Source organism: Arachis hypogaea, chromosome 13 (assembly GCF_003086295.3).
Source record: "Arachis hypogaea cultivar Tifrunner chromosome 13, arahy.Tifrunner.gnm2.J5K5, whole genome shotgun sequence".
Classification (NCBI taxonomy): domain Eukaryota; kingdom Viridiplantae; phylum Streptophyta; class Magnoliopsida; order Fabales; family Fabaceae; genus Arachis; species Arachis hypogaea.
Window position 1 is genome coordinate 9,113,565 of NC_092048.1, and position 23,921 is coordinate 9,137,485.

The following is a 23,921-nucleotide window of genomic DNA, read 5'->3' on the forward strand; positions in this document are numbered from 1 at the left end:
AATTTTATGTTTGGATATTTTATACAAAAATATTTTTTTATTTATAAATTATGTTTGGGTATAACTATATAAAAGTATTTTTTTGTTTATTTATTACATAAAAAATCTCTTTTTTAAAAGAAAAAATATCTTTTAAAAAATATGTAAATTATAGCTTCTCAAAAAAGATTTTTTTTTATTTTTCTAATACTTTTATTTTTATTACTAGAAATTTACCAAACATGTTAAAAAATAAAAAAAATCTTTTTTTATTGAAAAAAAGATATTTTTATCAATTTAATGATTCTCAAATAAGCACTAAATATAACAATATAAAAGTATTTTTTGTTTATTTATTACATAAAAAATATTTTTTTTTAAGAAAAAAAGATGTAAATTGTAGCATCTCAAAAAAATATTTTTTTTAGTACTTTTACTTTTATTACTAGAAATTTATCAAATATGTTAAAAATAAAAAAGGTCTCTTTTTATTAAAAAAAAATATTTTTTTATCAAGATAATCACACTCAAATAAGTACATAGAATACTCAACTTAATTTCCACGAGAAATGATTTTATTTAAACGAGAGTGAGAGATTGCACGATGTATAAAAAGATAAATTAATTATAGTATATAGTATATTTTAATAATTGTTATATTATTTAGAGATTAATTATATAATATATAAATTAATATTAAATTTAAATTATTTTATATTTAAAATATTTACAGAATATTTATTTAATAATTTTTATATAATTATTTAACTAAAATACAATATAAATTAAAATATAGTTTATTATTTTAAAATTTAAATCCGTTTATATTTAAAAAAAGCATAGGCCTTTTTATATTAAAATTGTACAAAATTACATCTTTATTTGTTACTTTTATTTTTGTATTTGTTTTAGTTGTCATATTTTATCTTCTGATACGATATTTTTTGGGTTATAAATAATTAAAGAAAAAATTTTTAAAAATGAATGAGAATGAGAAACACCAAACATATAAAATCAGTTTTATAATCATGATATATTTGAATATACTTAATAAGAAGATGTATTAAATTTGAACTTACGTACTTGGATTTAGAAAAATAAATGAAAATAAACAATATAAATATAAAATTATGAATTAATTTTATAATCATGATATATTTAAATATATTTAGTAAAAAAATATGATAAATTTAAACTTACTTGAAGGAATTTTTGCTAATTGATATGAGAGATTAAAAAATAAAGAGTAGTAAGGATCTTATATAGCATGCATAAGTAAACTGAATAACGTAGTAGTAAGAGTATTAATATATTTGAGTTGTATATTTTTAGCTAAAAATACTTATTTTATAGAAATATAATAAAAAATAGTAATATTATGAGAGAAGTCATTTTTTTTAACTTTTCTATAAACTTTTAAATAATTTTTTAAAAAGTTGCAATTTAATTTTAAAAATTACACCAAATAATAATATTACTATTTTTTATAAGTCAAAAATTTAAAAAAACTACTTTTTTTGAATCTTCCTAAAAGGACCCTATATATAACTTCCTTTTTTATGATTTTAAATTGCTGAAAACTTAAAATAACTTTCTTTTTTGGTATTAAAATGGCCCTTTGCCCAAAAGAGAAAGCAAACTAGATAGGCATGTATTACATTTTTTTTTTTTGGTAACGAATGTATTACTTATATTTCTGTTTCCTTTTTGGGTTGATTATCCATAATCTTTGAAGTTGAATATAATCTGCCCGAAATATCTAAGCCCATTTCATAGGATCCTAGTCCATATAGTAGACTTTGCCACCCCGTCCAAAACAAATAAGAAAGACTTTGACCCAAAACAATGAGGTAGGTAGATAGAACACGAATGAACATTCGGTTAACAAAAGAAATAAAATCCAGGTCCAAAAAAAAAAAAAAAAACTAAAGAAATAAAATCAAATTAGTCCACGCGTTGTTGAAAAGTAATGTACACCGAAACAAGAACAAAGGGATATAAAATCATGTTTAGTATATAAAATATAGATATAGACATTATATTCCAAAATATTAAATTAGTATAATTTATATTATTTATATCAAGAAGGATAAAAATACTAACAAAAAATACAATCTACTTTTTTATTTTTTATTATTTATATTATATTTTTTATAATTATGTTTTTATTATTATATTTTTTTTCTTAAAATTTTTGTATTAAAAAAAAGATAATAAATTAGATTTTTGTAATTTGTATTTTTTATATTTAGTTTACTACTAAATAAAATATAAAAATATTAATTTTTGTTTTTCTATTTTTTATGTCTTATTTTTAATATTTTATCTTATTGTGTCTTTATAATTAAATATAGTCTAAAAGAGAGAGCATTTTTCAAATTTATCTTGAAAGATTTTTTCAATCAAATCAGTTCGTTAAAGATTACAAATTGATCACATTTATCCTTTAGTCGATTTATTAACAATTTTTGTCCATAATTCATAATGTGAAACGTTAATTGACAATATATATAATACGACGTGACATGTCTAATTAGACTCTTATCAGATATGTTTATGAAAATCTATTAATTCAACTTATTTCTCCAATTACATAAACCACATTCCCAACGTGATCTAACAACTAAATTAATAGATTTTCATAAACATATTTGGTTAACGTTCAATTAGATATATTAGGTGTCATGTATGCTATTAGTTAATATTTTATAATCGTTGACAAAAATTGTTAATGGAGTGGTTGAATTACAAATATGATTGATTTGTAATTTTTAAAAGACTAATTTAATTGATAAAATTTTTTAAAAATAAATTTAGATAACATTCCATCTTTTAAGACCTAATTTAATTATTAATCCTAAAATCTTCAGATATTTTGGTTAATTTCTCAATATAGTATGTAAATACTTCTAAAATATAATAACACAAGTTATGTATGGGATAAAATTGAAATTATAATTTTAAATTATTAATAATTAAAAAATATTAATTATAACAATTGCAAGTTTTTAAATAGAAGAAATAGTCTATAATATATAATTATTTGATTAACAATAAGGTTATATGATAAGTTTTGTCAAGGGTATTAATTCGAATATAGTTATTAATTTTTTTTATTAATTTATTTTGTTGAATAAGTCAGACAAGTATGTCCAATGTCAAATTAAATCATTGAATAATATTTAAATTGACAATCAAATGTGTAAATGTTGTTTTACTAAAAAAAAAACAGATCAAAATTTGCTCAAAACAAATAACTGGAAATAACATATCTATAATATATTGTTGAAATAATAGTTTAGTTTGTTGTCATTAAATACTACTGTAATGATATGAAATAACATTAAATTATTAAAACATTTTGATGTATATTTTTCTCAAATAAATAGTAAATAATTTAAAATCATTAAAAAATAACTCGATAGAGCTATTTGATGTATTTAAAATATGCACTTAAAACAATGATATGTTAATATTAGTATATAAAATTTTATGACTGACATAAATTAAAAATAATTTACTAAAAGAATAAATTAATACAGATTTTTATGATAAATTTAATAGTACTCGTAATTGGTATACATACATTTCAAAATCCAGTATATCTAAATGGTAATTACTATAATAGCCAATTATTGATAAAAATTGATGAGATTTAACTTTGTATCTAAATATAATGCAAAAAACACTGATACTGTCTCCTCTATCCATTGTGTTTATCACATTATTTTTGCGTGGTATTTCAATATCTTCCGATTCATAATCGATATCATCAATGACATCAATCACTATTTTTTAATAAGAAGATATTATTAATGAATTAACTAATTATTAATTTCTCATATTTTTACCAAAAAAAATAGAATTAGAAGTTAATTCCAACCTTATCAAGAATTAAAAAAAACATAGATATATACCTTCATAATCTCTAAGAGAATCAAAGTTAAAATTTTAATGATTTGAATTGATGATTGACCAATGTAATGTTTAAGAATTTTTATACAGTTCATTTCTACTCTTTGTTATAGACTTTATAACTTGTGAATTTTCAATAGGAGTCTTTCCAATAGTTATTTTAAGAGTAGAGTATCGTTTTTATCTTTAATATTTGGGATAAATTCTATTTATGTTTATAATTTTTAAATCGTCTTATTTGTATCTCTAATATTTATAAAGATAATTTAATATTATCATGTCGTCAATTACACATCATGAACTTTAATTTGAGTTTTAAAAATATTTTTTTAAAGTTAGAATACAAATATCTGTGATAAAACCGATGATCTGCTCGAAAAAATAGCTCATCAAAAGTTGAAATTAATCTCTATGACATTTACATAATTCACTTTTTTAGGGATATAATTGAACCTAATAAACACAAATAGTCGATACAATATTGAAATCGAACACATCTAAGTGAGACTTAATTGAGAATAATTAAAAAATACCATCTGATTTATTAGTATAATTGACGGCAGGATAACATGAATTACTTTTATAAATGTTAGGAATATAAATAAGACAACTTACACGTTAGAGATACAAATAAGACTTATTCCAAACATTAGGGAGAAGAACAATATTTTATTCTTATTTTAATATCAGTAATATTTTTTACAAAAATAAAAAATAACTATTCAAACGGATAAAGTTATATATATATATATATATATATATACTTCAAAAAAAGACCCAAATATAAGTTATTAATATTTATAAAATAAATTTAATATTACTTAAAATTTTTTAAAAAAAGAATCAACTAATATTATTATTCATTAAAATCGTAAATAGTTTTGCTCTAATTAAACTTAGATAGTACTTTTCAGTTTTCACAATCTTATAATTTTTACTTTTATTTTTTTTATATATTTTTTTATCATTCAGTAAAAAGAAATAGTTGAATAAAAATTATGTATAAATTCTCTAAATAAACAACTATGACAAACATATAAGGAAGAATTCATCATTGCTCATTATATATATTAATAATATACTAATAATACTAATAATTGAGAAATAACTGTGAACATATTTTTGAGATAAAATAATAATGCAAACAAATATTTTTCTCTTTTTTAAACGAATAATACGATCCTCCCCTTTTTTTACTGCTATGTTTAGAAATTACTATATATATACTTGTCTAATATTTTCTTCGTTACAATATCAAGTTCAAATAATTATAACATCATATATTTATTTACTAATATGGCAAGAATCACAATAAATAATCTTATAATATTGTTTAAATAAATTTAAATAATTATAATATCATATATTTATTTACTAATATAGCAAAAATTATAATAAGTAATCTTATAATATCGTTCAAATCATCCAAATAATTATATTATCGTTCAAATTGTTGTTCAAATCATTATAATCTTGTCAAATGGTACGCTTCTAAAATACTTTTACAAAAAACAAAATCGACATATTTTCACTTAAATGCACCATATTATTTATGTTTTATTAATATATATATGCTTAGGAACAAAAGATTTTGGCACAGTTTGTGAAATCACTCTTCACTCTTCACTGCTCATCACTCATCACCAACAACTCAATTTTTCAATCCTGGTAGTGGTATGGTTTAATCTTTTTAGGAGCTCTCTCCTTTATTTATTTATTTGAATTTATTTGTACATATGTTTTGCTTTTTTGAATTTATTTAATTCTCTTTATTATTTTATTCTCATTGGATTATTAGAGCCTCATAATTAAGAGAAGAGACTAGAGAGTAAGGGAAGGCAGCGAATTAAACATGCCTATGATGAAGAGAGACAAAAACTTGAGTCTTATTCTTCTGCTATGCATCATCCTTTTTGCAGGTTTGTTTTTCTTGTCTCCTACGCAAATTAAAGCTTTAATTACCATATGAATATGACTACGCCTGTCACCATCACCTGACATCACCGTTATCATAATTTTATTACGATTTAGTTATTCTATTAGTCTTTATAATTTTATTTAATTTTTAATTAAATTTATATATATATATATATATATATATATTTTAAAACTAATATAATAATTTTTTTAAAATATATAATAAAAAATTTAATTAAATTTTTAATTATAAATATTTTTAATTTATAAAAAAATTAAATTAAATTTTTTTAGTTAATTTTAATATTTTTTATATTAAAAAAGATTTAATTATAAAATTAAAAATAATATAAAAATTTAATTAAAAAAATAAAAAAAATTTAATTACAAATTTAATAAAATTATAAAGACTAACAAAATAATTAAATCTTTCGTTACGAGTAATTTTATTGAGCACCATATGATTTGCTTCTTTTGAAAAAAAATAAATTAAAACACATATCACTACCATCATAATAAGTTTGCTGATTAATATTTTTATTTTATTTTTTACTTTTATTCTTTTATCTCTCTCAAAAGGTACTTGTTTTAATTCTTCCCTTAACTCAATGTAATTATTTAAACCTGCTTATCGTGTTTTCTTTTTAGTTAGCTAGTCTTGTATACTTTTTTTTTTTAATTATTATGTATATGAATTGAAAAAATAATTTAAAATGTTAATATTAGAGCAACTTCAGTATATTTTATAAAATTATATATTTTATTTTGACATATATAGCTTCTCTTTTTTAAGGTTTAATTACTTGGTTAGTTTTTATAGTTTTATCAAATTTTTAATTTAAGTTTCTATATATTTTTTTTTTCAATTAGATCCCTACAAAATTAAATTTTTTTAGTATAAAAAATGTTAGAGCTAATTGAATATTTTTTTTAAATTAAAAAAATTTATAATTAAAAACCTAACTAGATTTTTTATTGCATGTATTTTGGGAGAAATATTTTGTTAATTTTAATATTTTTATATAAAAATGACCTAATTACAAAATTAAAAGTAGTATATAGACATAATTAAAAAAAATATAAAAACCTAACTAAAAATTTAGTAAAATTATAAGACTAATAGAATAATTACACTTTAAATAAACTTTTTTGAAAGGTAAGTAGAGAACTGAAATTAAGTAATTGTTTGTACATCTAGTAAATGTTTGGAATAATTGTAAAAGAATCTGATTTGAATTGATGTACAAATAATTTATTACGTATCCAATTTATTATTAGAATCAAATTTGATTTTATTTGATTTAAGTTAATCATTGTAAAGTTATTTCTTTCTACTACATCTCCGTCGCTTTTTGCTTCTTGGTTATTATAAAAAAAATAAATTAATTAAATACTTGCATTCTTTGATAAAAATAATAATAATTACATGCTCAAACATCAAATAAAGTTTCGTATAGTAGTTATTAGATGATTATTTCATTTAAAATGTTAGAATTTTTTTATGCCGTTTCATCAGTGATTTAATTTCTATCATAAACATTCAATTATATAAAAAAAATTTAAATCAAAATAGTGTCACTCAAACTCTTCAGCAAATCGAAAAGACTTTAGTTTATTAATATTACTACTACTAGTACTATTATTATTATTATTATTATTATCCTAGTTACAATAATGTTCAACTTTCAATTATTATTATTCTTTTAATAATTGTTTATTCTCTCAATTCAGCTGTACTTCCTAACGATCAAAGCTCTGCTATGCTGTGATGTATTTGATTTTCCTCTTAATTCTTATATGTTACTAATTAAAGAACATATATTAATGTTAAGTCAAAATACATAGCACCAAAGTACTAAACTACTTACTACTATACTGTATTTGAATATGACAACACTAGGTTTTGGAGCTGAAGCTTTATCCTATGATCACACTGTCAGCATTGAAGTAAGTCCTTCCCTCTAACAACCCTTTTTTTTTTTTGTTAAATTTTATATTTTCTAGGATAGGACCTTACTGTTAATGTCACTGTTACATTTACACATAACTTTAATTATGTGGGTCCTAATGTTTTCATCAATTTCCACCTCAGTGTTTGACACACCCTCATAAGCCACAGTACAATGGAGGAATCATCCAAAACCCAGAACTGAATAATGGATCACAAGGTTGGATTCAATTTGGTGAATCAGCAATACAACATAGAGAATCATTAGGGAACAAATACATTGTGGCACTTGAAAGAAAGCAAACTTATGATAGTGTCTCCCAGAAGGTTTTCTTGCAAAAGAACAAGCACTATGCTTTATCTGGTAAATTTAATAAATTTGTACTAAAATAAATTGTCTTGGTTTTATATTAATGAAATATCAAGAAATTAATTAACTTGATTTTGTTCTTGGTGAAGCTTGGATACAAGTGAATGAGGGAAATAATGTTGAAGTAACAGCAATGGTTAAAACAAGGAAAGGGATAAAATTTGCTGGTGCCACAATTGCTAAGTCTAATTGCTGGTCTATGATAAAGGGTGGTCTCACAACAGATACATCAGGAATTGCTAAACTCTATTTTGAAGTAATATTATTGTTCAAATTTCTAAAAACAGATATTAATTTTTTATTTTTATTTATTTTTTAATTTGATGAAGAAAATGCTGAACTGTGTATTGTAGAGCAAGAATACTGATGTGGAAATATGGGTGGACAGCGTTTCCTTACAACCCTTCACAGAAGAGGAATGGAAGTCTCATCAAGATTACAATATTGAAAAGGTAAACATTGTTTTGCTGATAGTTTTTGTTTTTGTTTATCTATATAATTTTATTATATAGAAGTTAATACCTAGTTAGTATGAAAGGAGTTTATGTCATATAATTATTTTTCTTTTGCAGTATCAACTATTTTAAATAGGTGACAATTATTAAAAAAATTCTCTTACCATTGGACTATGTCAACCATCTTGAATAGGTGATAATTATAAAAAAAAATTTCATGTATTATGCAGTTTTAAATCTTTACTATAAAAAAATATTTTCCTAATCAATACCCTTAATTAATTAAGTTTACTAGATATCATTATACATTTTAATTATAATAAAGTAACGGCTAATGCAATTAACACTTTATATTAAAATTGTAATAACAATAACAATAATAATAAAAATAATAACAATTATCAATTACAAATAATCAAATACATATACAACGATACTAATTATGATGGTTATTATCATAGTAAGAATTATATAAATTAATTTATAACTAATTATGAAATAAAAACTCATCTATTATTTTTTATTATCTAAAAAATAATATACAAAAATTCATAATATTAGTTTTTCGTGCATTACGCGAGTCTAAATCTAGTTCAGTTTAATGATAAAAGAAAATGAGTAACAAGTAAAAACAAGAAAGAAAAATATAGTTTAACACTCTGTGAACCATAATTGGTGCTACATTCCCCAAATTTGCCACAAAATATATGAGATTCTTGAAATTGTGTAACTTGGCAGGCAAGAAAGAGAAAGGTATCAATCCAAATATTGGATAAAGAAGGAAAACCTCTTAGAAATGCAAGTGTATCACTTCAACAAACAAGGGCACGCTTCCCATTTGGAAGCGCAATAGACAAATCCATTCTCAACAACCCTGCATACCAAAAATGGTTCCTCCAAAGGTTCACAGTCACAACATTCACCAATGAAATGAAATGGTACAGCACAGAATCCGTCCGGGGCCGGGAGGACTACTCGGCCGCGGACGCGATGCTAGGCTTTGCCAGGAGAAACCGCATTGCTGTTAGAGGCCACAACATATTTTGGGATGACCCCAAATTCCAACCTGGTTGGGTCCCTTCACTTTCACCACAAGAACTCAATATAGCAGTGCAGAAGAGGCTTCAATCTGTTGTTTCAAGATACAGAGGCCAAGTTATTCATTGGGATGTTGTTAATGAGAACATGCATTTTTCATTCTTTGAGAGTAAACTTGGACAAGATTTTTCAGCTAAGGTTTTCAGTGTGGCTCATGGGATTGATCCACGTGCTACATTGTTCTTGAATGAGTTTAACACAATTGAGGATAATAGAGATAATACAGCAAACCCTGCAAGGTATATTCAGAAGTTTAGACAGATTCAAAATTATCCTACTTTTAAGAGCAGGGGAGGAGTTGTTGGAATTGGCCTTGAAGCACATTTTCCTAATTTTCCTCCTAATCTGCCATACATGAGAGCTTCCATTGATCAACTTGTTGCCACTCGTTCACCAGTTTGGATCACAGAAATTGATGTTGCACCCCAAAATAGTCAGGTAAAGTTTACTACTCTAAACATCATAGCCCAAGTTATTTCAAGATTTCTATTTTGGTTTTAACCAACCTTAACGTAGCGTTTGTTTTGAGGTAGTGAGAGAGAGACTGAGAGATTGAGATTCAGTATCATGTTTGTTAGTTTAGATACTGGTACTAAAATTACTGTCTCTTTCTCTAAAATTTCAGTATTTCAGTACCTCCAAAAAGTAGGGACACAGGGGATTGAAATTTTTAGAGATGGAGACTGAAACTTTAATAACATTTTATACCTAAAATACTTTCATTTCAATTAATTAATTCCAATTTTACCCTTTGTGCAAATTAAATTAGAGTTTCATTCTTATTTCAATTCATGTCTCCCATTTTGCACCAAACAGAATACTGAGATTTATTTCAATCCCTGTCTCTTAGTCTCTGTCTCTCAGTTTCAGTATTTCTATCTCTGTCTCTCTACCAAACGCTAAGAATTTCTTAATAAATACATTTGAATTTGTGTGTAGGTGCAATCCTTTGAACAAGTTCTAAGAGAAGCACATTCTCACCCTGGTGTCCAAGGAATTATAATGTGGACAGCAAGATCACCACAAGGTTGCTACAGAATTTGTTTAACAGACAACAATTTCAACAACTTGCCTGGAGGTGTTGTTGTGGACAAGCTTCTTCATGAATGGGGCCTCAGACCATTCTCAGCAAACACTGATCACAATGGCTTCATTCATGTTTCTCTTTTCCATGGAGATTACAAGCTGGAAATCAATCACCCTCTCATCAACAACAACAATTACTCTTTCACTCACCACCTTCAAGTGAATCCAATACATCATCATCATCATAATAATGGGTCCCACTTAACTACACAGATTGTTAAGCTTTCTGTCTAGTTATTATTATCAATGATTATTCCTAAAGTGGTACTTTCTTAGTTTCTTTTTATGTAGAGTTTATCTCAGGTATATATTAAAAATAAATAAAATAATATGTATATTTATATACTAATAATATATAATAATAATAATGACTGATTTTTAATATGGATAACATTTTTTAAAGTATTTAACATATGAGTTTATGACACAGAATAGTCTCTTCTATTTATCTTTTGCCAAACAATAAATTGTAATTTTCTTAAATTTTAAACATTTTTTCATGTCTATTTATTCTTATGTTTATGTCCTATATTAAGCAAACATTAAGGCTAGAAACCTTATAAAGGAAATAAACCGAATAACATCAATTTTTCTACACTAATAAGGAAAATAAATATTAATGATTCCAATTATTGAGTGAATTGATTATGTGTAAACGTGTAATGTGTTAATTTACTGTATCTAAAATCAATAGCAACAATGCACAAATAAGAAATAACTAAATATAAAAGATTATTTACCTCTCAATAGATCTAAACATGAATCATGGACACTTTGAATGACTTTGATACTAAAGATTTTCGGCAGTCGCAAATCACATGGATCTGGTGACTATAATTTGTGAAAAAAAAAAGGAAAAAAAATATTTTTGATTCCGAAAATAAGATAAGACAAAATATTAACACAAAAATTAGTGTTCTTGTATTTTATTTTATCATAAATTAAAATAAATTATAAAAGTATAATTTATTATCTTTTTATTTTTACCAAAGATAGAAAAACTCGAACTCGCCACTTCTTAGATGAGTACGAAGAGATTATGCCTAAGTCATTAGCTTATTTTTTTTTATTTAAAAAATTAAAAAATATATATAATAATAAAAAAATAAATTATATATTTCGTTAATATTTCTGTATATTATAATAAATATAAAATATACTAATTTAATATCATTACATGTAATATTTTTATTTATATCTTATTTATCAAAATATAATTTTATATTTTTATGTACGAGCTTTTGAAAGAACCAAAATATACGAGTGCATGGTCTCTTTTCTTCAATAGTGTAGTACCTACATTTTCGGCAACTGTCTCGAGTCAACGAAACACAACCACAAACCCATGACCCTTCTCACTTCACACCCACATTTTTTCTTTTATTCCAAAATTTTCTATACTCTAGCATCTCAATTTTCAACACCAAGTAAATTCATTTGTATTACTTTATTTATCCAAAAAAATAAAAGAAACAAAACGTGACAGCTGGCAATAGTCAATGATCACTACTTAGTTTGATTGAACACGAGTTCAACTTCTTTATTATTATTGTCACATACACTTCCCATTACTTTGCAACACGTGGCAGCTCATGGTTTTCTCTTCTTTCTTTTTTTTTTTTTTGTGAAAAACCATTTATTTATTGCTGTTTTGATTTGCCTTCAATTCGCTCACCAATTTCCTGAGATGAAAGAGAGGGGTCCTTTGTTGAGAGAAAGGAAGAAAGAAAGAAAGGGAAGCATGTTCTTTTCTGTCCTTTCTTTCTCTCTCTCATCAGACACTCTAATAATACATTCATAGAAGCATCATTTCATAAACCCTCCTTTTCCTTTCTCTCTCTCAAATTATTACCACAAACACCATCCTCACACTTCTCAAATCAAATTATAGTAGCTGGAAAACCTGCACTTGCACCATGTGTGTTTCAGTTTTACTGCCACAAACTACTGTTGCTTTTTGTTTTTTGACCCAATTCCAAAACAAGTTAAAAAGTTAAAAAGCTGAAGCCTTTTAGAGCCTACATCATTCATTCATTCCATTCAGTAGTAGCTAGTTAGTGTGTTTTGCAATGATTCTAATGAAGGAGAGTTTTATTATTGGATCCTCCCATAACTTCAGCAAAGTTATCAAATTGCCAAAATCCATGAGAATGAGCAACCCAAGAAAGTAAGTATTATTATTATTATTGCTACTACTACTACTACTACTACACTGTACTCCAATTAATATATGCATGGTGTTTGTGTGAATTGTGATTGTCTCTATTAATGTACAACATATATACTACTAATTCTATCAATAAATAAATGCACACTTGTTTTTGTTTTGCTTGCTTTGTTGGTTAACAATAAAAAAATAATGTTGTTGGTGTTGGTGTTGGTGCAGCGCAGATTGAGAAGAATATAGAAATCATAGAAAGTAGAAAAGAAGAGAAAAATGGTTAATTTGTGAGATGATTTTCACGTGAGAGTTCTGCCATAGTGTTCCATGTCCGTGAACAATAGTTTCCAGAAACCAAGAAGGCAACACTTCAACCACATTAAGTGTCTCCATTTTTATGGATCCTCAGAGAAAGAAGAGCTCTTTTACTTTCACTTTCACTTTCACCTCCACTTCCACATTCACAGTGTTGTTCTTCTTTGAAGCTGAAGATCTCAACTTTAGTGTAGTCAATAGCTTGGGTTGAAGTGTTGAACTCACATTTTGAAGCAACAATGGTAGATCTGACTGAAAGTCACACCAAACAGGAAACAAAGAAAAATCAAAGATCTCTTATTTGGTCAGTGAACACTGTGCATTATTTAAGAATTTGTCGATATTTATTATGAGGACCCGAATCTGGTGAAAAAGATCCAAACTTTGTGCTGTCCCATTTTTCATCCTCCATTTCCCTTTTCAAAAGACACAAAAAGAGAAAGATATGGGAAGAAAAAGAACAAGATCCTCTGTTTTCTACTCTGTTTTCTTCGTCTCTGTTCTCTGTTTTCTCTCTCAACTTGCAACCTCAGAGGACGATTCCCAAGCGCTTTTGGCACTGAAATCTTCCATAGACGCACTCAACAAGCTTCCATGGCGACCAGGCAGCGATGTCTGCACATGGCAAGGTGTCAAAGACTGCTTCAATGGAAGGGTAAGAAAGCTTGTTATAGAATACTCCAACCTCACCGGAACCTTAGAATCGAAGATCCTGAACCGTTTGGATCAGCTTCGAGTTCTAAGCTTCAAAGGGAACTCACTCTCTGGTCAAATTCCACAACTTTCAAGCTTGGTCAACCTCAAATCAATTTTCCTAAACGACAACAACTTCTCCGGAGAGTTTCCGGCCTCTGTTTCCGACCTCCACCGTGTAAAAGTCATAGTTTTGTCAGGGAACAGAATCTCCGGCGACATTCCGGCGTCGTTGCTGAATCTCCGGCGACTCTACATGCTCTACTTGGAGGACAACTTGTTCACCGGGAAAATCCCGGGGTTCAACCAAACAAGTCTCAGGTACTTAAACGTTTCGAATAACAAACTCTCCGGCGAGATCCCGGCGACTCCGGCATTGGTACGGTTCAATGCATCTTCGTTTTCCGGCAACACTAATCTCTGCGGCGATCAAGTCCACGTGCCATGCAAAAGTAACATCCTTTTGCCTCCTTCTATGAGCCCAAGTTCCTCCACGGTTCCAACAACAGCAAAGAAAAAAACATCATCGAACCGCACGAAACTAATCAAGATTATTGGAGGAACCGTTGGTGGTGTTGTTTTGTTGCTCATTGTTTTGGTTCTTGTCTTCTTCACCATTTGTAGAAACCGTAGGAAGAGGGTAGGTGCTGGAGCTAGAAGGAAAGGAAATGGGGTTGGAAGTGTGGAGGAAGTTGAAGATGTTGGCGGCGGAGGAGGCGGCGGCGGGGGCGGTGGCAGCAGTGGTAACAACGAAGGGAAACAAGGTGGTTTTGCATGGGAAGGTGAGGGTCTAGGGAAGTTGGTGTTCTTAGGAGCAGGGGATAATAGGGAAATGAGTTACACACTAGAGGATTTGCTTAAGGCTTCAGCTGAGACACTTGGGAGGGGCATTATGGGAAGTACATATAAGGCAGTTATGGAATCAGGGTTTATTGTAACTGTTAAGAGATTGAAGGATGCTAGGTACCCTAATTTGGATGAGTTTAAGGCACATATTGAAGTTCTTGGTAGGCTTAGGCACCCTAATTTGGTCCCACTTAGGGCTTATTTTCAGGCTAAGGAGGAAAGGCTTCTTGTTTATGATTATTTCCCTAATGGCAGCCTCTTCTCTCTCATTCATGGTATGTTCATGTTTTCTTCTCAATCACTATTATTTTATTTATTTATTAATGTTGGAATTGGCTTGACTTGTAGCTTTCTTGTTGCTTTGATTATTCTTCTTGGTCTTTCTATGTCTCTTACCAATTTATAATTCTTATAAATTAGTGGAGCCACAACATTGATATTGATATGATTTTAAGGTAAAGGTGTTGGTGTTTATCTATCAGATTGCAATTACCAAACACTATATTAGTATATTAGAAGTGATTGTATTGGTGTAGCCATAGGATTCCACATGGGTTGGTAATATTATTACTTGGGGCATCATGTTCCTAGACTAGTTAGCTTTGTTGTTGTTGTGGTTCCAATCTGGTTTACAAGAGTGGGTTGGAAATTGGAATATGTGGCCTTGCATGCGTGGGAAGGTGATTTATATAATGATAGAACAATTATAATTATAATGATATATAATGTAAGTATTTTTTAAGGATGAAAAGGAGGGTTTGAGAAGGACCTAAAAGTTTATTATCTTTTTTGGTGTATAATGGGGGGCCTCCTTTGATATCCAATGATATCTATGCACTAAAGCTTTCCCTCTCTCTTAGATTTAGTTAAATAGGGACACAAGGTGTTGCTTTCCCTCTCCAACTGTTTATTATAATTTCAGACTTTATAAAGATTTCTGCTTTCTATTTGACAACTCATTTATATGATTCTGGCCCCATGTTAGTGCTGTCCCATTCAACTATTGAAAAACTAAAGAGAATTTTCATTGAGTCTCTTTTTTTTTTTTTTTTGTAGGCTATATAGTGTTATTATTAGATTGGATGCCACCCTGATGAACATCTACTTCTACAGTTATCTAATCCCAACTTTCATTGGTGTCACAAATTAAACCATGTATATTGAGTCTTTTCTATTGTTCAAATATAGATGCATCTTATGATGGTTCATTGTTGTTGCTTTTTAAAGTAGTTGAAGATAAACTACTGAATTGGTACTTGAAAGTTGATATAACTGACCAAAATATCTCTGAAAGATGTAACAACAAATAAATTTCAGAAAATTTAAAAGGTGATTAAAAACAATATATATATATATATATATAAAGGATTTTAGAGATCGAGTTTTGATGTATTTTTTGCAAGCATATTAGAAAAATAACTTTTTCATTTGTAAATTTGGTATTCAAGTGATTTTTTCCCTTTTTCTGTAAATAATTGAACTTAAAAAAAAAAAAAAAAGAGGTTCAGAGATAGAATTCTGCTGATATTTTGCATGCACCTTCCAAATAGGTATCTAAATATTTTTCAAAAATTCAGATCCATTGTAGATGTTATATATCAAATGCAAAAATTGATTGCTATTTATAAAAAAGAAGTATTTTTTATTTTTTTGGTATGTTTCTAAACATTTTTTGGTTTATCTGTTCATATCTTTTGATATTATTTTCCATTAGTGATATAAACTCTTAGATACTGTTTTGGTAGTTTATCTAAGTTGTTACTACTGTTAATTAGTATTTTATTTTAAAAGACCATGATAAATTGGTAGCTAACTCCTCTGTGCTAATAATAATAATAATAATAAAGGCCTAGTTTACACATTGGTGTTGTTGAGCATGATAGTAAATTAATTAAGAACCTTAGTTCTGTCATTGTCCCTTCTAAAACATGTTATGTAGAAACCAGCCACGTGCCCTCTTATTGGAATTCTCTCCCAAAGTAAAAGATGAAAGGCAAGTGTTCCCATAACTGTTAAAAAGCTGTTATATTATCTCTTCTTGATAATGCAATACCAATTTTGTAATAGGAAATTAAAAAGGGTGTTTTAGTATTTGAGGGAAAAGCATATGTTCCTTGTATCACAATCTATTCCAATTACAACAACCCCCTTGTTCATTTCTTATAAAGGAAGAGAACTATAAATCAAGATATCATACTATGTACAATGGAAAAAATAAGGACTATTTAACCTTATAATTGTGATTACTTAGGATTAATTAAGGCAAGTTACACTTCTAATACTGCATTATTATTAGTAAACTTCATCTCTAGATTTCTGGTAATTACTTTGTTATTATCTTCCTCTGTTAATCTTCTGATGAATGTAACAATGCAGGATCAAAAACATCCGGTGGAGGAAAGCCTCTTCATTGGACATCCTGCCTCAAAATCGCCGAAGATCTCGCCACCGGCCTACTCTACATCCACCAAAACCCCGGCTTAACTCATGGAAACCTTAAATCTTCTAATGTCTTGCTGGGTTCGGACTTCGAATCCTGTCTTACTGACTATGGACTCACCATGTTCCTTAACCCTGACTCAATGGATGAACCAAGTGCCACCTCTTTATTCTACAGAGCACCCGAATGCAGAAGCTTCCAGAGGTCTCACACGCAACCGGCCGATGTATACAGCTTCGGAGTCCTTCTCCTGGAACTCTTAACAGGAAAAACACCCTTCCAAGACCTTGTCCAAGAACACGGCTCGGATATACCAAGATGGGTTAAATCGGTTCGTGAGGAAGAGACAGAGTCCGGGGATGATCCTTCCTCGGGCAATGAAGCGTCCGAAGAGAAGCTTCAAGCTCTCTTGAACATTGCAATGGCATGTGTTTCGCTTGTGCCGGAGAACCGGCCTACGATGAGGGAAGTTCTGAAGATGATAAGAGACACAAGAGGGGAAGCTCAGGTATCATCAAATAGTAGTGATCATTCACCAGGTAGATGGTCAGATACAGTTCAAAGCTTTCCAAGGGAAGAACACTTGAGCATATGATGTCAAATTTTTCCTTTTTTATTTTTAGGTAGGTGGTTAATAATAGTCTGATTTAAACCTATGCTTTTGATGCTGATTTTTCTCCTTGAATTATTGGTTATTGATTTTTCCAATGCATCATTCTAGGTGATAGAAAACTCATGCTGTAAACACCTTGATTCTTAATCTTCTTGTTCTTTGTGAGTATATGCACTTTTTAAGAGATTCATTCATTTTCTAGACTCAAAAGATTCATCACTGCCATTGCAAAAGATTCCAAGTATTTATAGTGTTTCCTTCTCTTATTACAGCATATTCATCCATTTAAACAAGTGTTGGGAGTTCGAATTTCGTTTTACGCATGTAGCAATCTATTGGTTAGACCCTTAAATGGAATTCAAATTTACAGCAGATTATTCCTCAGTCTGTCGTGTTAGAAGATACTATAGACAATAAAAAAATTATTATAATAATTACAATTTATTTTGAAAGATAATTACAAGAGAATCATATCTCTTATCTCATAGAACAATATATAAAAGACATGATAATCACTTTAAATCTCTCCAGGAACTAAAATTAAACGCCATTAATTAGTTAACTACATTAAAAAAATCAAATCAAATGGCTGATGAATTATTTCTTAAGAATCTATTGTTTCCTTTTTTTTTATATATATGTAAAGGGTCAAATAGTGTATTACAAGTTTTATATTTCTAAAAAAAATCTCATCTATAAATGAAACTGATGAAAAGGTATTAGTGTATTACAAGTTTTATATTTCTAAAAAAAATAGTATTCAGAGATTTTACAATAAGTATTGAAATATTTTTTATCTTTAGAACGAAGTTAACTTTTGAAATGAGTTTAGTCTATTCAATTTTAAAAATAGACAAAAAATTTCAGAGATTTTATAGAAAAACTAAGGACATGAATATCTATCATTAAGTTGACGTGTATATATGGCAGAAACTAATTCCTTTTTTTAATATGAAGACACAATAATGCACCATTCAACTTTCGTACCGACAATTTTTTTTTTTCATTTAGGACTCGGATTATTAAATATCAAACAATATTTTACTTTCTTTTTTTGGAAAATAAAAATATAAAAATCAATTGCTGGTTTTTGACTGATTATTTAATTTATCCTAGAAATTGATGCATCTATGAAGAACATCATTTTTTTTAATGAAAATATGGTAGACGTGATGAAAAGATTGATGATGAGTAGTATCAAATTCTGTTTGTCATGTATTGTATGTCTTTGCTAATTAATTAATTGGAATTCATAAAGGACGAAGCTATATTTTTTGTATAACCAAAAATATATAAAAAGGTTTTTTAGATGGTTCACCAATTTCTAAAAGGAGAACAATTATGTACTAATAACAATTATTGATAAAAAATTGTTATGTGTGTCAGAATATTAATCCATCAATCACAGATCGGTATTAACAGCTTAATTATTTTAGAACAAATCGAGGTTATAAATAATTATTAATCTGAACCAACTAAAAAGATGTCTTTGCAATTGTATATATATGATGTATCTTCTAGATTAATAAACGAGGGAAAATTAATTAACGTCAAAAAGAAAATAATATTTGAATATATTTTTTTCTAACTATTTTAAGTGTTCGTATATCTTATATCTATTTAAATATTTGATCTTTTTTGGTTGAAATTCTTTATAATAATGAATGAACAACATGTATGAAAATCTAAAAGTGCATGTGTTCACAAAAAATATAGTTAAATAATTTAATTTATGTTTAAAAAGTTTTATTTTTGAGCGAACCAAAACAATCCAAATTAAAATATAATTAAGGAACTAGCCGAAAAATAATGAATTGTCACAATATTTTTCTCTGCCTGTTTTCTCACCATCATGACATTCTTTTTAATTATAGGATGAGTTTTTTTTTTAAATAATGTTAAGTAACTAATTTTTTTCAGCCAGTCAATTTTTTTAAAATTATTTTATTTATCTTAAATTTTAAATCCTAAATCATCAATTATAAATCCTTACTTCTAGATCATGCATTATAAATCCTATATAATTTTTTCTTTTTTTTTTCTTTCCAGTTCTTTCTGGTTAAATAAAATATTTATGATAATTTATTTTTTCCCCTTTTATTACTTTTTACAATATTTCGTATATGATTTGCTAACATACACGTATTTTATATTCTATATTCTATTTCATATATATTGGATAAGGATAGAGACACATGCAAATTGAAAACCAAGTTGTTCGTAGTTTTGTGACAAACGGAAAAATGCTTTGTTGTTGGTTAAGAATAAAAACTTCGAATATGTGTTGGCTTTTTTTGTGTCAAAGGGAGAAATAGCTGTGTTTTTCTTTCGTTATTATAAGAATAAAATTAAAAGCTGAAAATGAAATATAGAAAATGAGTTTACCTGAAAAAATCCGTAGAGCTTACCAATCTGGTTAATGCTTAGTGGGACACCATGGATTTCCATTCAAATAATATTACTACTAAAATTCATGCCCCTTCAAATTATCCCCACCGTCATGTATTCTATAATCTAAACATTCAACAAAAATAGACTTAAATAAATAACATAAAGTTTGGTAATGAATATAGAAAATAATAACCAAGGAAGCAAAATATTGTTTGTTTTTTTGGGTATGGTTAAATTGGATCAATTTCAATTGTAAGTTTATAATGAATTACACATAATCTTGAGATGATGATAAGTTGATAAGTGACAGTTTTCAACTAACCAAACGGTCAAAGTAAGTACATGTTTACATCTCACCACTCTTTATGAGATTCTCTGATCTGCATGAAGCCAAACCAAAGCCACCCGTTAGGTTCGAAACGAGGAATGAATAGATTCTACCACATATTAACTTTTCACTTAATTTAACCATCATAATAATAATAATAATAATAATAATAATAATAATAATAATAATAATAATAATACCAACGAGCTATAGTTTAAATGGCAACGCACGTAAGATAGTAGGTTAAATACGATTTTGACTCCTAAGGTATAGGCCGAAAATTTGTTTCGTCTCCAACATTTTTTTTTTACATACAAAGTCGTCCCTAAAGTTTAACTTGGTTTTTAAAATAATCCTTATCTTAGGAACCAAAATCGTATGGAGGTGACATTCTTTCTTTTTTCCTTTTTCTTTTCTTCTTAGAGCATCTCCAATGGGTGATCCCCATTCAACTTTTTCCTGACACGTTGAGGAACTTACCGTTGGAGAAGCAGAGAAACAAGTTCCCTCACAGAGTTCGAAGTAGATGAGTCCCTGCTCAGAAGGACTGAAAGACAATCAATGGTAACTTGCTACCTTTTAAATAAATAATTATAATTTTATTTAATTAATAATTTATATTAATTATTTATATCATAATTATTTTTGCACCATACCATCAATTTCTCCAAAGAAATGTCCAACTTCGAAATAGGCAGTAGCATAGACAATTGAAAGAGGACTTGATTGAACACATATGGCAATTTCACAATGCTTGTCGTCAACTATAGAATTTAATTATGTTCTTTTTTTGTATTAAGTAATTTTACAAATTAGTGTAATCCCGAATTATATATTGTGTATTATTGTTATATATAAATTTATTTAATATTAATATCTTTTAATAGTGAATTATTTTTAAATTTAAATATTTAAATTACATTATTAAAAAAATTAATTACATTAATTTCAAGTATTTTAATTAATTAATTAAGTGGGACCACAATAGGGACTAAACCTAATGGAGAAGAGAGATGCTTTGAGTTCCTATTTACTGTTTATGACGCAAAAACTGATGTAAAGTTATTTTTTATGACAGGTAAGTCATAAACAGGAACTGGGATGAGTTCTCTACTGGAGATGGTCTGATCTTAGGAATCGAAACACTCTCTTTTTCTTTTTTTTTTTAATTTTATAATTTTTTTGTTATGGATAATTTGGTCTACAATTTTAATATTTAAATAATAACGATTTTAAAACTTGGTTTTAAATTTTAGGAACGATTTTGTAGAAAAAAAAATTAAAAACAAAAAAAGTTTTCAATCTATACCTTAGAGACAAAAATCGTATTTAATTCTAGCATAAAATAATCTATTTCTTATATAAATAACCTACCCCATATAAAAAATAATAATAAATAAGGATTGTATGAAAACAAAACAGCTTTTTCGAAAACAAAAAGTTTGATATATTAAATATACTGAAAATATTAACTTTTTAAATATTTTTTCCCGTGTGATATTTTCAACAAATTAAATGCTTTTAAAATACTAGTATATAATTATAAATAAATAACTTTATACTAAAACATTTTTTTCCAAAATTTAATATTTTTTACATAATATGATATTAAAACTTTCATGATAAAAAATCTAAAATTTAATCTGTTGTTGGTCTAAAAAAATAGCATAAAATAAATAAAAAATAACATATATAAAATTTATACAAAAAATTATTACATAAAAAGTCATGTTAAAAATATAAATATTAATATAAATTTGTCCTACTATCAACTTAAGTGTTTGAAGAAATGATTTCATGAAAATTATTAAATTAAAAATTATATATTAATGAATTACTATTATAAAATTTGGTATGAATTATTTAAAATAATTGAACATAATTTGTTTAATAAAAATTTGAAGTGCAGGAAAACGAAGGGCCTGATTGAATTGAAAGAGAGAGTGGCAGAACGATGGATGTAGGTAAATGCCAAGATGAACATTGACAGCACTGTCATGGATTGTAGTGGGAGGATGGAGTGGGTGGATTGGTGCGATGCTGTCACCTTTATTATTTTATAAATACCCTTCCAAGACCTTAGGGGTCCCATTTCATTTTGGACCCAATTCATATTTTCAGATTCATATTGCCTCTTTTATTTTCAAGCTAGCCTTATTAATTTAACCAATCAACTATTTAATCATGCCATATCATACCCTAGCCTGCCATTATTATTTGCTAAATATTTTTAGACCATTTCTCTAAACTTTATAGCCAAACAGTGCTACTTACTCTTTTTAGTTATTGAAAGATATAAATAATGTTACTACTACTACTAATAATAATACTGAAAATTATTGGTTAGTTAATGAATGAATTATTTAATTAGAACTGATATCAGGATACTATAGCGGTGACTACTTGTCAAGATTTTAGAGATCTGATTCTTTTCCTAAAATGTGATACTTATGTAACTCAACTAACACTAATGTTCGGAATTTTCCTAAATAAGCATGCTCATGGGGATAGTAGTACTACTTAAAGGTAAGAGAAAGGATGGCCTAAAATTTTCAATTTTCAATTTTTTTATGTGTATTTTTTAAAATAAAATACCTTATTTAGATATATTTCTATTTAAAGAAAAGTATTTTTAGGGTCATTTTTTTTTGTATTAAAAAGATTCATTCTTTCTCCTAGCTTGGGTCAATTAGGAATGTCACATGTAACTTTGTTATAAGCGGACCTACCAATCATTCTTTCTCATTTTTTCTAAGATATTATTCGATAATTAATAATATTATCAAACTTATTTTTTTATCTAAACTAATAATATCTAAATAAATTAAAAGAACCAAAACATTATGTATGCCTAAATTTATTGGCTAAAATTAAATTCTTAAATAAAGTTCAGATTCACAATAAAATAATTATTGATCACACGAGTTAAAAGACACTATAAAAAAATAAATACCAACACATATAGTCTTATATTATTATATTTTATGCTCACCTATTATCTTAATTTTTGGTACCAACTTAGTGAATTTACACAATTAATGTAAAATTTCAAATCAAATACTATTAATTTAATGGTTTAATTTAATACTCTGTACCTATTACAAAGAGAAATAAAAGTGTTTGTATTTAATGACTATCTTTTTGTCTCTCTCACATTTTTTTTTTGATATAATAAAATTGATGTTTAAATAAATACAAATATTTTTAAAAAAGTATAATGATTCCCCCACCTAAAACTAATAAAAGTATTGGTTGTGACCCTCCTCCTCCCTCTTTGGGTTGCAGTTGCACTTGCACACATTCCATGCTTGAATTTCTTCCAAGTTGAATGAAGTGAAAGTGCACATGTTTTAACATGGGAAGTGC

The 23,921-nt window shown here is 27.1% G+C and overlaps 2 protein-coding genes across 3 annotated transcripts; both read left to right on the forward strand.

The window, feature by feature from the left end:
• The first annotated feature begins 7,698 nt into the window (after nucleotides 1-7,698).
• Nucleotides 7,699-11,002, forward strand: LOC112732557 (endo-1,4-beta-xylanase 5-like). The gene is made up of 6 exons (XM_029291175.2): nucleotides 7,699-7,758; nucleotides 7,904-8,123; nucleotides 8,219-8,385; nucleotides 8,483-8,581; nucleotides 9,323-10,120; nucleotides 10,622-11,002. The coding sequence occupies exons 1-6, from the start codon at nucleotides 7,699-7,701 to the stop codon at nucleotides 11,000-11,002; spliced, it is 1,725 nt and encodes a 574-aa protein (XP_029147008.1).
• Nucleotides 11,003-12,315: 1,313 nt separating this feature from the next.
• LOC112737045 (inactive leucine-rich repeat receptor-like serine/threonine-protein kinase At1g60630) lies at nucleotides 12,316-18,030 on the forward strand. 2 transcript variants are annotated; one of them, XM_025786751.3, is made up of 3 exons: nucleotides 12,316-12,935; nucleotides 13,155-15,058; nucleotides 17,160-18,030. In XM_025786751.3, the coding sequence occupies exons 2-3, from the start codon at nucleotides 13,690-13,692 to the stop codon at nucleotides 17,816-17,818; spliced, it is 2,028 nt and encodes a 675-aa protein (XP_025642536.1). In that variant the 5' UTR covers nucleotides 12,316-12,935; nucleotides 13,155-13,689; the 3' UTR covers nucleotides 17,819-18,030. The 2 variants fall into 2 exon arrangements, with proteins under 2 accessions (XP_025642536.1, XP_025642537.1); XM_025786752.3 differs by having other exon boundaries at nucleotides 12,381-12,935; nucleotides 13,160-15,058.
• The last annotated feature ends 5,891 nt before the right edge of the window (nucleotides 18,031-23,921 follow it).

Excerpts from the sequence above, each read along its gene's own strand:
- LOC112732557 (XM_029291175.2), top strand. The coding sequence starts at position 7,699 with ATGACAACACTAGGTTTTGGAGCTGAAGCTTTATCCTATGATCACACT. Across the intron at positions 8,124-8,218 it reads CAAGCACTATGCTTTATCTG|CTTGGATACAAGTGAATGAG; the intron begins GTAAATTTAATA and ends TTCTTGGTGAAG. Across the intron at positions 8,386-8,482 it reads TTGCTAAACTCTATTTTGAA|AGCAAGAATACTGATGTGGA; the intron begins GTAATATTATTG and ends TGTGTATTGTAG.
- LOC112737045 (XM_025786751.3), top strand. The coding sequence starts at position 13,690 with ATGGGAAGAAAAAGAACAAGATCCTCTGTTTTCTACTCTGTTTTCTTC. Across the intron at positions 15,059-17,159 it reads CCTCTTCTCTCTCATTCATG|GATCAAAAACATCCGGTGGA; the intron begins GTATGTTCATGT and ends GTAACAATGCAG.